We start from the raw sequence: 14,789 nt of genomic DNA, 5'->3' as shown, positions 1-14,789 counted from the left end.
TTAAAGTTCAGTGAGAAAGATTAAAGATGACTCAATTCTATCTTTGAGGCTATTGATAGCTTTATTTAAAGATAATTAGAGAATTGTTTGCCAAGCATACATTCACCTGATAGGCAGAGAGGAATGGGGAAATGTTCAAATACTTGTGACCTGTGTAAATATCAAAGTTGAGTGTTGGGGAAACTAGGCTGGAGCAATGTCAAATACATATGGTCTTGAGTGTATATCAAAGCAGTGTGGGATGGGGGTTGCCTAGCAATCTTACTGTCAGTCAAAGCAATCAAAAATGTAAACTAGATCCTGCTAGTGTGAAACATTCCATTGATTGGAAGATGGAGATCAGTGTTGGTACATTTTTTTTTTAAGTTTTTTTTTTTTTTACCAAATGCTTCTGTTTGTATCTGTTTGTGGTTAATGTATATTAACTCCTGACTTATATTCAGTGACTTTGGTATTTGTCGACAAAAATTGTTGGTAAAAGTCATTATTTACTTATGCTGTATTAAATGGTACTCTTATCTCTTGATATTTGTATTTATTCACAACATGTTACAGAGACTTGTTTTCACTGAGTCTGAAAGGTGTTGTTTTCAAATTTTAATATAGACAAGCGGAATGTTTTTAAATTTCATGTCAAATACAGTCAGTTAATATCTGTAAAAGCCCAAGGGTCCCCAAAATTTTGCATGTCACTGTAACCCTATGAGTAGTCCATGTCTGCTCGAGCCAGTGACTGAATGTGTTACTTTTCTGTTGGTGGTTATTTTAGTGTGACAACATAACTGAGAGGCAGGGAAAAGTCTCTTTATGGGATTGTTTGAGTTTTTATAGTTTTACAAGTAGCTTTTGTAGCAAAACTCCCTGTTTTACATTGTTGTTGTTTTATTCCTCTCCCTTATTCTTGGTCAGTGTCTCCCCACCCTGTCTCTCCGTCATTCTGTTTTTGTCCTGTCTCCAGTGTTACTAATTCTTTTGTCCTTTTTGTCCGTTTTTTCCACCCATCACTTCAAGATACAAGATAATTTATTGATCATATGCAGGTTAACACAGAGTCAACAGTGCAATGAAATGCTTAGGATGAGAAGGACTGTTCAAACTCGCAGGAAGTACTAATAGCATGCAATATAAATACCCGAAAATATAAGCGTATGTTAAAAAAAAAAAAAAGTCAGCAGTAGTCAGGTTGTAGTATTCACAGGTTGTAGTATTGTTCATATTGCACATAGTATTATTGCACATGACATATTGCACAGTTGTGTAGCAAGTTATTGCACAGGTAATAATAAATAGTAAAAGCTGAGATGAGTTATGAAAGGTAAGGTGGTGACATACAAGATACAGTCACATTGATAACAGCAGTAGACATATACTGTTAAAGAAGTGGCTTAGTGCAGTGTTATTATCATAGTTCTGTGTTATTTAGAGTTCAGTAGTCTGACAGCCTGTGGATAGTAACTGTTCCTGAGTCTTTTGGTACGGGCTGGCAGACTCCTATACCTCCTGCCAGAGGGTAACAGTTCGAATAGTCCTTTTGCTGGGTGAGTGTGATCCTTAATGATGCTGCGTGCCTTACGCTGGCACCGACTGTGGTAAATGTCCTGGATGGTGGGAAGACTGCTGCCAGTGAGGTCCTCAGCCGTGCACACCAGCCTCTGCAGTGCTTTCTGACTCTGGCTGGTGCAGCTCCCGTACCACACTGTGAGGCAGCCCGTCAGCACACTCTCGATGATGCACCTGTAGAAGTTCATGAGGATGGTGGTGTTCGTGCCAAACTTCTTCAGCCTTCTCAGGAAGTAGAGTCTCTGCCGGGCTTTCTTAACCACAGTGTCTGCATGTAAGGTCCAGGATAAGTCCTCGGTGATGTGGACGCCGAGGAACTTGAAGCTGCTGACCTGCTCCACCTCGGTGTTGTTGATGTGGATGGGGGAGTGCTGACCTCCGAGCTGTCTCCTGAAGTCCACTATCATCTCCTTAGTTTTGCTGACATTCAGAGAGAGGTTATTCTCCTGGCACCAGCTGGTCAGTGATTTCACCTCATCTCTGTAGGCAGTCTCGTCGTTGTCAGTGATGAGGCCCAAGATGGTGGTGTCGTCAGCAAACTTGAGGATCACGTTAGAGCAGTACTTGGCTGTACAGTCATACATGAAAAAGGGAGTAGAGAAGTGGACTGAGAACACAGCCCTGAGGAGCACCCGTGCTGAGGACAAGTGTGGAGGAGAGGTGTCTGCCGATTCTCACCGCCTGTGGTCTGTTAGTGAGGAAGTCCAAGATCCAGCAGCATATGGACTTCTCCAGGCCTAGGGCAGTGAGCTTGGTGACCAGTTTGGAGGGGATTATGGTGTTGGATTATGATTATTTCACTTCCACGCTGGAAAATTTTCCAACGTGAATCCTGTTGATTTTGTTTTGAAGATGGTGTTATGATTACCTTTTACTGCACCCCTCTTTTTTCAGTTTCTTTTTTCATGTGCATCACATTATATGTTCCTTTCATATTATAAGATTCTTGTGTTTCACCTCCATTGATTTTCACCTTTGCCTCCTTTGGAATACCCTTTGGCCCTGTTAGGTAATGATGGAAAATGTGTGGATAACTGCTGTTTCTCATCAGGATTTAATGTCTGTGTGTCTGAGTGCAGTTATAATGTGGGCGTGGTCCTGGCTGGACTTTTATTAGGATAAAATTAACAAGATGAAGTAAGCTGTGTGCTTTTTGACTCTGTGTGATGAATACAGTCAGGTCTGTGAATATGTGGACATGAATAACATGATTATATTTTAGATCAACAGTAATTCTGAGTTGAATAGAAATAAAAACTGAGTTAAAGTGCAGACTTCCAGCTTTCAATTGAAAATAACACTTATGTGCTCCCACAGCCTTTTAAAGCACACAAAGAGAAGTAAATATGACTTATGTTTATACTTTTAACACCCTGTTGCTATTCCTTTTGAGTCCATAACAACCTGAAATCTAGACTGAAACAGATGGTGGGTTTATTCCTTGATGGTGCTTGGCTGAGTCTGAACACATGATACCCTGCACCCTGAAAGAGTTTAAATATATTGTTGTGCTTTCTTATATCAAGCACATCACCCATAAATACTTTTGAACAGTTCCACTGCACACACATGACATATGCCTTCCATTAGTTGGTGTGTTTCTTGTCTTCACATCATTCTGATACAAACTGATCTTTTTGGCATCTGTCTGTAAAATGTTGTTCTAGAGGTGTGCAGGCTGTTGTAGATATTTTATTTTTTCCAAACTTTAATGCATCCTTCCTACTTTTGAGGTTTATCAATGGTTTACATATTGTGGCAAACCCTCTGTGTTTACTCTCCTGAAGTTTTCTCTTCATCTGGCCAGTGGGTTTCCTTCTCCAGTGTAAGAATTCTTCACATTTGTGCCACATTTGTTGTCTTTAGGCCTTCTTCAGACTGCCAATTAAAATCTGATTCACGTTTGTGCTGGATTTGAATTTGATTCCATGTTGGAAGTCCTAAGCAGTCACAAATTGCATGAAATCCTTTTTCCCCATTTGTTTCAAGTATAATATGTAGGTGGATTGAAATGCAATACAAGTAGAATTTTTGCGAATTCATGTTGATCTAATTGATCTGATGTTGATCTGATTGATTGGAGGCAGGGCTGGTGGCCAAGTGATTAGCACATTTGGTTTCAGTGCAGAAGGTTCCCGGTTCAAACCCCACCCCTGCCACATTTCTCCATGTAATGTAGAGTTGCATCAGGAAGGGCATCTGGTGTAAAACTTGTCCATTCAACATGCAGATCCACCTCGGATTCGCTGTGGCGACCCCGAGTGCAAAACAAGGGAGCAGCCGAAGGGGCTAAATTTGCTCAGATTGGATTCTGGGCAATGTTTGATTTCTTAAATACACTCCACGTCACGTTATATATGCACATTTGTGTATTTACACCCAACAGTGTTTCAGTTGCTTTGCTGCTTAGTCAGTTTTTTTTTTGTTGGTTTTAAATGGCTCATTTTGCTGGTTCAACAGCCACCCTTCAGCACATCTCATCTCAAACATTATATATATATATATATATATATATATATATATATATATATATATATATATATATATATATATATATATATATATATACTCACCATGATCTGATTATTTTATAATCCATATCCTGTAAATCAGAGGTCTGTGTAGGTTGACTTGTTGCATTCAGATGCTAGACAGCAGTCATATGAGTGTTTCCATGTGTATGACTTGTGTTACTACAGCACCTGATGTGAATAAGACAGCAGATGAGGTTTGCCACATGGACACAGATTGGGTCTGGTCACATGATATCTATGTTGTGGACTGTCGATCAGTGACAGCAAAACTGGATCACAAGGGTTTTTCTTTTTGACACTGTACTGTGTCATATGGCCATATCTAATGTGTTTGCTTTGTCTCTCTGGGTGCTTTGTTTTTTGTTTTGTTTTTTGTTTTTTGGTGTGATGGCTTGTTTCACTGGCAGTTCAAGTTCTTTAGATCTCATATTGACAATAAACAGGAACTTTAGATCTGTACATGCTTACTTGTAAATGACACAATAAAAGAGGACAATAACAGAACTGAGTCAGTGGCTTTAGGTTCTTATAAAGAAGGCTAGATTACATGCAGAATGCTGTCACTTTAACATACATGCTCAAATTAAACCTGGAAGTCTGTGCTTCAGTATGCTGTTGTAGACTGCTAAAATACATTGATAGCTTTCTGACTTCCTGAAACAGTCTTAGAGTAATGTGCTAGACTGGAATGCTCTTGTCTCATTTTTTTCTTCCGTTTTTCTTCTTTCTTCATTTGTGTTCGGTACATGTACAGAGGCCAGATGGTTTTTCAGACACACCCAGATGAAGTCTTTCTGCTTGTCTTTGGTTCTCAGTCTGTCCCTCTGTGAGGAAATTGTGTAAGAATCTTGAATTCCCATCCCATCTGTATGTTATTACGGCTCTTATTTCACACACAGCATATGTTGGAATAAGTTTTTGATTCCACTTTGTTATGACTAGTTCAGTTTTTTACATCCACACAGCACTTGTTTAGTAGATAGTGTGATATATACACTGACCAACATATACAACTTTCATGCAGTTCTGACTAGAGGTTTACATACACTTGTCATGATCACACATATGTGATCACATATGACAATATTGAGCTTTCAGTCTTTTCTTTGAACAGTTCTTTTTCTGTGGAAGAATGATTGGACAGCACACATCTTAAATTCAGTTAAGGTTTTCAGAATTGATCTGTCTCTTTCACTGTGTGTGTGTGTGTGTGTGTGTGTGTGTGTGTGTGTGTGTGTGTGTGTGTGTGTGTGTGTGTGTGTGTGTGTGTGTGTGTGTGTGTGTGTGTGTGTGTGTGTGTGTGTGTGTTAGGTTCAGAAATAAATGTAAGTTGTATTGAAAAACAAAAAAAAAATTGCTTTCATGTTGTGAAATAAATAATAGACACAAAATGTACATGTGACAGTTATTGACGCACCCTGAGGAATTGAAAGTAAATCATCACTTTTATAGCCACTTTTGTTTTGACAATTCAGTTCCAATTTACGAGGTCTATTAGAAAAGTATCTGACCTTATTATTTTTTTTCAAAAACCATATGGATTTGAATCACGTGTGATTGCGTCAGACAAGCTTGAACCCTCGTGCGCATGCGTGAGTTTTTGCATACCTGTCGGTTGCGTCATTCGCCTGTGAGCAGGCTTTGAGTGAGGAGTGGTCCACCCCCTCTGCGGATTTTCTTTGTCAGGAAATGGCGGAATGATTTGGGCTTTTTTTCCATCAGAATTTTTTCAGAAACTTAGAGACTGGCAGCTGGAAACCATTCGAAAAATTTATCTGGCTTTCGGTGAAAATTTTACGGGCTTCACAGAGAATAAGGAGTGTTACTACAGCTTTAAGGACGGCTTTAAGGACGCTCGGCGTGCCGAGCTCCATGCCGCCATCGAGAGCCACAAACCACCGGATCATTTCTAAACGGATGGCTCTGTGGAGCCGGGACCCTCATGTGCACTTTCTCTGGATATCACAAGAGCTGGACATCAACCATTTTCTGGCAGATTTCACTTTTAACAAGAGATTTTGTCATGGAAAGCTGAGCGGAGGCTTCGCGCATCACGATGCATTCGCTACTGGAGCGAGACAAAGCCACCTCCGTTTTGGTCTCACAGGATGGCTTTGAGATGGCATTCAGCCAGCTGTCGGTGGTTTTTGCATCGAGTGATTATCCGAGAAATTGTGGATGTGCCTGGACATGCCAGAACATGTCCTGTGAGGCTTCATCACAGTGTTGCTTTGCGCCATGCGGCAGCGCTGCAACGCACGGAATTCCTCCGCACGTCTGTCTCAATCTGCCGAAAAAGTGCTGATGTCCACGTCTTTTCACAATTCCTGTGCTAGTCAGACGACGTCCCGGATAAAACACAGCGTCCAGTTTGGAAATGAACGGCACATTCCATTGTTACTGGAGTTTTTGTCATGGAAAGAGGAGCGGAGGCTTCACGCGTCGCGGCGGTGCCGCATGACGCACAGCAACGCCATGCTGAAGCCTCACGGGACATGTTCTGGCATGTCCAGGCACATCCACAATTTCTCGGATAATCACTCGATGGAAAAACCACCGACAGCTGTCTGAACGCCATCTCAAAGCCATCCTGTGAGACCAAAATGGAGGTGGTTTTGTCTCGCTCCAGTAGCGAATCCATCGTGACGCGCAAAGCCTCAACTCGGCTTTCCATGACAAAATCTCTTGTTAAAAGTGAAATCTGCCAGAAAATGGTTGATGTCCAGCTCTTGTGATAACCAGAGAAAGTGCACATGACGGTCCTGGCTCCACAGAGCCATCCATTTAGAAATGATCCGGTGGTTTGTGGCTCTCGATGGTGGCACGGAGCGCGGCGCACCGAGCGTCCTTAAAGCCATCGTTAAAGCGACAGTAACACTCCTTATTCTCTGTGAAGCCCGTAAAATTTTCACCGAAAGCCAGATAAATTTTTCGAATGGTTTCCAGCTGCCAGTCTCTAACAGTTTCTGAAAAAATTCTGATGGGAAAAAAAGATCAAATCATTCCGCCATTTCCTGACAATGAAAATCCGCCGAGGGGGTGGACCACTCCTCACTCAAAGCCTGCTCACAGGCGAATGACGCAACCGACAGGCGTGGAAAAACTCACGCATGCGCACGAGGGTTCAAGCTTGTCTGACGCAATCACACGTGATTCAAATCCATATGGTTTTTGAAAAAAATAATAAGGTCGGATACTTTTCTAATAGACCTCATAGTTACTTGAAAATATAAATATTTTCAAGTAACTATGGGGCAGGTCTTATTTGTGTGCATTTATGTCAATTTAAGGCCATGTTCAGTCTTACTGACATGGGTTTCTTAGTTGACTTATGAGTACACAGGAGGCAAAAACTGGTTGTCTTTGTACTTTTAACTCTGGAAATGGAAGAAAATTAGAAATCTAAAAAAAAAAAAAAAAATTGTGATTCGGCTTTATTCAGAGTCAAGTTGTGGACCCTGAAAATTTGGACTACTGTGTAAAAGTCCATTTTGATTTGACCATTTTTGGGAGGGATCATCAGTGTGAATGATTCTACATGATGATTTCTTCTTCTTTCTCCGGGTGCTGCAGGTCAGCGATGAGGGCTGACAATTCTGTGTGGACGATTTCTGACAATTCAAAGTTTTTAGATGTGACTCTTTAGACCCTTATTGCCGGTTCAGATTGGGCTAGAATTTATACATGCCAGTGCATGTGTAGCGGGCGTGTGTATAAATCCCAGGCGAAACCCTCAGTGCTGACCTGCAGCAGCTGGAAGAGGAAGAAAAAGATCCCGAACCCACTTCAGATGAAGAAATCATCACCATCCAGGAAGGAATGACGCTTCAAATGGTGGAAACTATTGTATTATGGCAAGGTAAGCTGATTATAAGATATTGAGGACGCCTAGCTAGACGCTACGTGACAGATATAAAGTGGTTGTCTTTGGTTCGCCACACCCAGGGATGTGTGTGAAACTTATACATTACAGAGCAGGCAGCAAGCTGCATTTTGTTTATATGAGCCTTTCTTGAATACGAGCCTCATTTAGGCACCAGGTCTGCACACGGTTTGAAAAAAATAAACACCCAGGCTATTTTCAGTGCTGTATAACCTGTTATAAACTCTGTGAAGAGTTGAAAACATGGGACTGCTGGTCATTGGTGGAGGAATGAAGCCTGAGTGCCCTTGAGTTTGATTTAGTCACATCCAACACCTTTCATAGCACACAATGTAGTCCTTGGTTGCTTTTTCTGTTTTCGTCATTCCCTCTTTCCATTTGGTTTTCAGTGAGAGTTGTTTTAAGATATATAGTATACAATATTCATAAGAATTGTATTTACAACATTTTGTATTCATTTTTGGCCAGTACAGAATAAGTTAAATCACCTCCGTACAGTCAAAACATGGATTTGTTGCTTCAGAGTTGCAAGCTGCTCCATCAAAAACAGGCCAACTGGGACTAGGGATCTTTTTGCTCATAACTTTTTCTTACAGGTCTGGTCTGCTGCTACATTTGGTGTAGTTTGGTGTGTTTTTTTTTTTTTTTTGTGGCGTGACAAGGTGACGACCCTTGAGCTGTCCGTCCTCTCTGTATCTCCTCCACTCTCAGTTGCTGGGGTATTCAGCCTGATGCCCCTGCTGTGGCTACAGTCTCCCTGTGTGGCTGAGGGGACCTGCAGGAGGTGTGGAAACATGTGACACTGATACAGTTCCTCTTTCACTCACATTAGCACATACTATATCTCATTATATTTGTCTCACTCTGTGTAGATTTTTAGATCGCACACCAACACAACTGCACACAACATTTGCTCAGTATACTTTCTAACTTGTGTTAAACCCTGCATATGGTAAGCTCTGTTTGATGTCTTTGTTACTGTTTGTGTTATGCCACTGTTTTTGTGAGTTATTTTCATTATCAGTTTTTCCTTGCTTCCAATTAAAATTGGAGGAAAAGAACATCTGCAGCAGTCTCCTGCAAAATTCCAAATTATATATATTGCTCATGGTATGAGCCAACTGACTCATTTTGCAGTAATATATAAAAAATATATTTAAAATACAGATGGAGGAAATAAAACAGAACAACCATGTAAAATGAGCGTAGTGAGCAAAAGAGACAGACGTGAGTCACTTCATGTGACTCTGAGCTGGTAGATGTTTTGGATAAAATGACCTTTTTACAGCTTCAACAGTCAAGATGGAGCTGCCCTGGGAATCTAAATGTAGCAACTATTACATAGATAACCATGTGGTCCCTATGATGAAATTATTGGAGCATTTTTACGTGTTCTACTCCAGAAAACTGTAGCCGTAAAGAGGTGTGTGTGTAAGTAAGAGGGAAATGCAGTTTGTCAGCTTTGGGTCTGCATTTATTGCCTAATTTTAACCTTTAATACATTTGTCAGTTTGTTTGTGTGTACAGATGCAGCTGTGCTGAAACAGAGGTGTTTTGTCTGTCCGAGGCACAGTGCTGTGGAATTTCTCAATATGATCCAAATGACTAAATTTTTTTGAACTTGTTTGAACAGAGGGTGTGTGTGCAAGTTTTCCTCAGCTGTAAAAACATGGCATCTTCCTCCTGTCTGACTTTCTGAACTCCTTTTCTTTCTTTAATTTAAAATGAGGTTTCACAGTATTCGGCCGTGGGAATGGTTCATATCTGCTGTTCCGTTTTGTTTTTTTGGAAAAGATTTAAACTAGTTGAAGTTATTTCATCTTCTCTTCATAAAATATCAGAGATTTTATAACAAGGCTACCATAAGAGGCACAGACAAATGTGAAATGAAAGATCAATGTTCATTCAGACTTAAAAATACAAAATCCTCTGCAGAGGGCTTCTCTTTTGTGTCCCTGTCTCAGGGGGTATTTTACAGCTTTGTGGCTCTGTCCTTGTCTTGCACTGGTTCTGTATTGTTTTCATTCTGCTCAGTTGTGTAGCATGTCTATCTTTTAGACTGTTCTCTACATATGGATTATTGTGTTAGCAGGATTAAATGGACTAGAAAAGAATAGACTTAGACTAGTGTGATCCTGGATTCCCCAGGAATTGAAAACTGTTGCTGGATTTTTGCCCGTCACAGCAACATATCTGTAAGGGCAAACCTGTGCAAGAGCAGGTTTATTTTTCCCCAAACTGGATTGATCGACTGGTGTAAATTATGTTGTCCCAGTGCCATTCCTGTGGGAGGCAGCAGTTGCGGTGGGTGCAATGAGAAGAAGAGAATTCCAAGGAGAGAGCAGATTTCTAGAATCAGTACTCTGAATGCTACTGCTTCAGTCAGGCGATAATAATTTAAATTTGTAATTTATTACTCCATATAAGAGTCATACTTGCCAAACGTGTGCTCTCACACCCATTCAGTTTGTATTGGTCTGATATCCATGTGTATGTCTGTCTAAATTTTATTTGTGTCATACTTAAATGCTTCCACATCTTGAAATTCTCCTAATCACTCAAAGGCTAATGCAAAGCTTTCAAAGACTGGTCACAGAACATTTAATTTCGTGAGCTAAAAAAATAAAATAAAACAATGTTTGATAGTAATAGGCAGCATAAGGGATAAATATGCTCATTTGAACTTTATGTTAAGTTCACAGTTTTGTGAAAAAAATTATACTACTTCAGAGTCAAGAGTCTATTTTAACAACATTGAGCTCTGCTGCGTTTCTGCTGCTGTCTATGTAGCTGCCCCTAGGGGCGAAAAATGGCTGCAGCACAGTAGTAAAACCCTGAAGAAGGTCTGTCTGTGGGGTTTTTTTTTGTCCTTTTTCAAATGAAAGATGTATTTAAGGGTAAGCAATCCCAGTTTTGGTTTATACTAACTTGTCATGAGAAATTGTCTGCATTAAACAAAGCATTGTATTATATTACCTTGTATCGCACAAAGCATAAAAATAAAAACTATTGTACCAGAATCATATGTACCTGGACATGTATCATATCATTTTATAAGGGACAGATGGACAACCCAAAGCATGCAAACATAAAGAGCAACAAATGTGATAATTAGTTTTTCAAGAGAAGTAGCTTTGTCACTGGTCTTCGTGTTTGGGATACAGCATCAAAAAAGGAACTGCCAGCAGGATTGGAAACTTCCCACCCAGCACAGGTAGCCATGGTAGTTTGCAAATGTTTCTCATTTAAATTTGTTCTGAGCAGTTTTCGGAACTGGCAGTCAGTCATATGACATGAACACTGAATCATCAACGGGACACTGGTATATAAATCAAAAGTTTATTATTAGCAGTAAAATGTGTGTGTGTTTTTTTTGTTTAAGTTTTTTTGGTTAGCTTTTTATTTATTTTCTTCTTTTGCTTTCACAGCTGATACCCATGCCCCTGCAATGCACATCTTCCTTGTTATTTCTGTGATTCTCTGTTTCTACATATCCTCAGTTTTCTTTCCATGTCTGGCTGATACGCCCTCCCCAGTAGTCTTTGTCTTTTATAGACTACTTTTAAAAGTAAAATAGAATAAATGATTTAAAATAACATATTCATTAGTATATTTAGAGTATTTTTTTTACATTTGTGTATGTGATACTTTTGTTTGTTCTTTGGTTTCATGTTCTTCCTCTCCATCTTTTCTCAAGTTCATCTGAGGTTGATGTGCCTCAATGTTGAGAAATGAATTCATTCATTTATTTATTGCGCAAAATGAAATTAGCTCATAGAGAAAGCAGGGAGTAAGATTTTATAATTATTTTATAATAATTGCTGTGTTTTAACAATTGTACATTTATGTCATAATGCTTTAATCATTCAGTTAAAGCAGTGTGGCATTTTTTTATGTGTATGATTTTTCTTTCCGTCTCCAGGCACTGTGTATAAATGTACAGTCCAGTGATGTGCTAGAGACACTGAGCTTGATTTTCTGTGGTGCTGATGTCAATTGTTCAACTGGTATGGCCAAGTGGCCCTCCCCTCTTTCCCTGGCCAATGCACATTCACAACGTCTTCAAGCTGAGTTACTGAGCCACAATCTTAACACAGGTATGAATCGTTGAGCACCATTATTTTTGGATTAAGAGGAGTTAGCAGGAGAAGTTTGAATCACTGTGTGTGTGTGTGTGTGTGTGTGTGTGTGTGTGTGTGTGTGTGTGTGTGTGTGTGTGTGTGTGTGTGTGTGTGTGTGTGTGTGTGTGTGTGTGTGTGTGTGTTTAACTTTAGAGCTACCTCGGTTAGAAGTGGGCAGAGCCATGGAGGCGGTACATTATTCACCACCACATTATGTATCTCATAATGGCTTTCTCTTCAAGACTGGATCTATGGCTCGAGCTGTCACAGAATGCAAGGCTCGAGAGGGTAAGCTGATGACACAGATGGCATAACAGTGTGAATAGTACATTGCATTTGTACAGTGGAATCATTCAGCAAATATAGTAATAAAGTAAAAGCATATCAGTATTTTTAAAAAATCATTTCATGAAATGTATGCCAACTTACAATAAACAATACAACACAAAATAACTGTCTCCACAGTTGTCACACATTTTGTATGTGTTATTTTCCTCAGTCATTCTTACTGTTTTTTTTTTTTTCTTTGTAGAGTTCAGTCGCCGCTGGTGCACACTGAATGATGGTGTTTTCAGTTACTATGAAAGTGACAGGAACTCAAACCCAAATGGAGCACTTAAGGGTTCAGAAATAGTCTGCTTGGCTGTTCATACACCAAAGAAACATGGGTACCAAATCCCTCATTTAGTCACCCTTTATCTTTTATTTTACTAAGTATCTAAGCTTCATTAAATTCCGTACACACACAAATGTTTTATTCATAATAGGCTGACGTTCTCTTTTATTTTTAACCTGTCTTTATAAACCCCAGGTACGAGCATACCTTTGAACTCTACTCTGAGTCAGAGCGTCTCTATCTGTTTGGCACTGATGACCCAGACACCCACAAGGAATGGGTCAAGTCACTTGCCAAGGTAACCTCTAATGCTGTATGTATAATGTGGCTGATGAAGTGGTTCTGTGGTCTGAAAGCACCCACTCAGATTCATTGTGTTTGTACAGCACCAAATCACAACAAGATTATTTTTTGGGTGCTATACAGAGTAGTAGAGAGTAGAGTCTACACCTTACCAACTCCATGAGCAAGCACATTGCCATTTGTGATTAAAATTATAATAGACAAGTGTTAATTTGGGCCTCTTTATTTACCCATTCACTCTTAGCCACAAGAAAGGACTGCTTTTACAGGTAGGTCATTAAATACGGCCTCAGATGCTCCAAATAGCCCCAAATATGTAAATCATTCGGAAACTTTTAAAATTGTGTCGTTGAAGCTTTGCCATTTTAATGTAAACTTAATATCCTTTTGATGTCCTTGTCGGGAGAAGAGTTTGATAGTTGCGTAACAATACCCAAATGTGTTGTTTGTGGATACAGTCCCCACAAATGAGTGAACATATGGAATATTTGATGAGTGGATGTTGTCAGGAGGTGGCCACAATAGTTTGCTATATCTGGATTCTTCTGTCACTCTTTTATTTTAATTCATGTAATCTTATTTGAATTATGTCAGCATTGAAATGTTGTCAAGGTAAGCAAAAGTTAGTTTGGACTCATGCTAGAAAATGTTGAAAATTATTACATAGTTCATTCTGAAGTGGCTGCAGCAGCTTATACATGTGTTGCTGTTGTGTTGCAGTTATAATCAAGGTTATTCCTCACCTGAAAACTAAACAATGTGGGGACTGCCAGCTAGGTTTATCTAAACACACACAAAACACAACAACAACAAAACCTCTTGCAAGTAAATACATGAAATTATAGCAAAATGGTGCAGAACCAGAGAAATCAATAATTCTGTCAGATAGTAGGCATGTACAGTGTCACTTCCGGCTCACCCACCTACGTATTTGATTCCCACCCAATAAGAGGCAAATGCAAAGAAAATTTAGAATGATTGAAAGGTCAAAAGACACAAAAACCCCTTGGTTTCTCAGTCATTGTTGGACCACCCAACTATTTTGCATGATAAGCAAACTTGAATTACTGGCTGAATCGTAGTTTGTGTTCTTATAAATTCGGTGTAATGGCAGCTTAGTTGCTTGCAGGTTGGTGGGGCTGTGGCCATGTACCATCAGTGTCACACTTGTCAGTCCTTGCTTAATATTGACTGCTTCACTTGATCAGGTTTACAGCAATTCACCTCCCATTAAAGTACATGAGTGTTTGTTTCAATGGAGTTTCACTGATGTCTGTCTAACACATTACAAAACACCAATGTATCCTTTTCATTTCTAGACCTTCATCCCAGCCCATGCTGAGCCTCTAGTGAGGTTGAATTTTGAGCGGATTGGGCGACTCAAGTGTAAAGACGGCTTGAATCTACAAACATCTAAGATTGGTTGGTTTGCTCTAGTGGGCTCGTCACTTTTCACCTATCTGGAGGACAGCAAAGGAGAGGAGATTCACCTCCGCAAACTCAATGAACTTTGTGAGATGAATGCATGCATACACACATGAAGACACATAATAGTTTTATACACAGTGACACAGTTTAAAATTTCATTTGTTGAAAACCATGGCTGAATGTGTTTTTATATTTGTGTTGAACAGCAATCCAACAGGAGGTGCTGGTTCTAGTGGAGCGAGGCAGGTGAGATGGCAGAATAATATGAGTGATTGCATGTTACGTTGTTTGGTGCAGGGCAAAAGATGAGTGGCACTTTGACTTTCCAGTTCATTGAAATTCCT

General features: G+C 39.8%; 1 protein-coding gene across 1 annotated transcript in view; it reads left to right on the top strand.

Annotated features, from left to right (window-relative positions):
• Window positions 1-14,789, top strand: part of LOC117508950 (arf-GAP with Rho-GAP domain, ANK repeat and PH domain-containing protein 1-like) — a 315,020-nt gene that overhangs the window by 236,160 nt on the left and 64,071 nt on the right. The window contains exons 15-20 of the mRNA XM_034168785.1: window positions 11,900-12,074; window positions 12,252-12,386; window positions 12,631-12,766; window positions 12,910-13,012; window positions 14,337-14,529; window positions 14,652-14,691. Of these exons, the coding sequence (XP_034024676.1) occupies window positions 11,900-12,074; window positions 12,252-12,386; window positions 12,631-12,766; window positions 12,910-13,012; window positions 14,337-14,529; window positions 14,652-14,691 (782 nt within the window). The remainder of the gene's footprint in view (window positions 1-11,899; window positions 12,075-12,251; window positions 12,387-12,630; window positions 12,767-12,909; window positions 13,013-14,336; window positions 14,530-14,651; window positions 14,692-14,789) is intronic.

The sequence above is a fragment of the Thalassophryne amazonica genome, chromosome 4, assembly GCF_902500255.1.
Source record: "Thalassophryne amazonica chromosome 4, fThaAma1.1, whole genome shotgun sequence".
In the NCBI taxonomy this organism is placed as follows: Eukaryota; Metazoa; Chordata; class Actinopteri; order Batrachoidiformes; family Batrachoididae; genus Thalassophryne; species Thalassophryne amazonica.
Note: the sequence above shows the minus strand (reverse complement) of the source record. Positions and strands in the feature narration are given on the sequence as shown.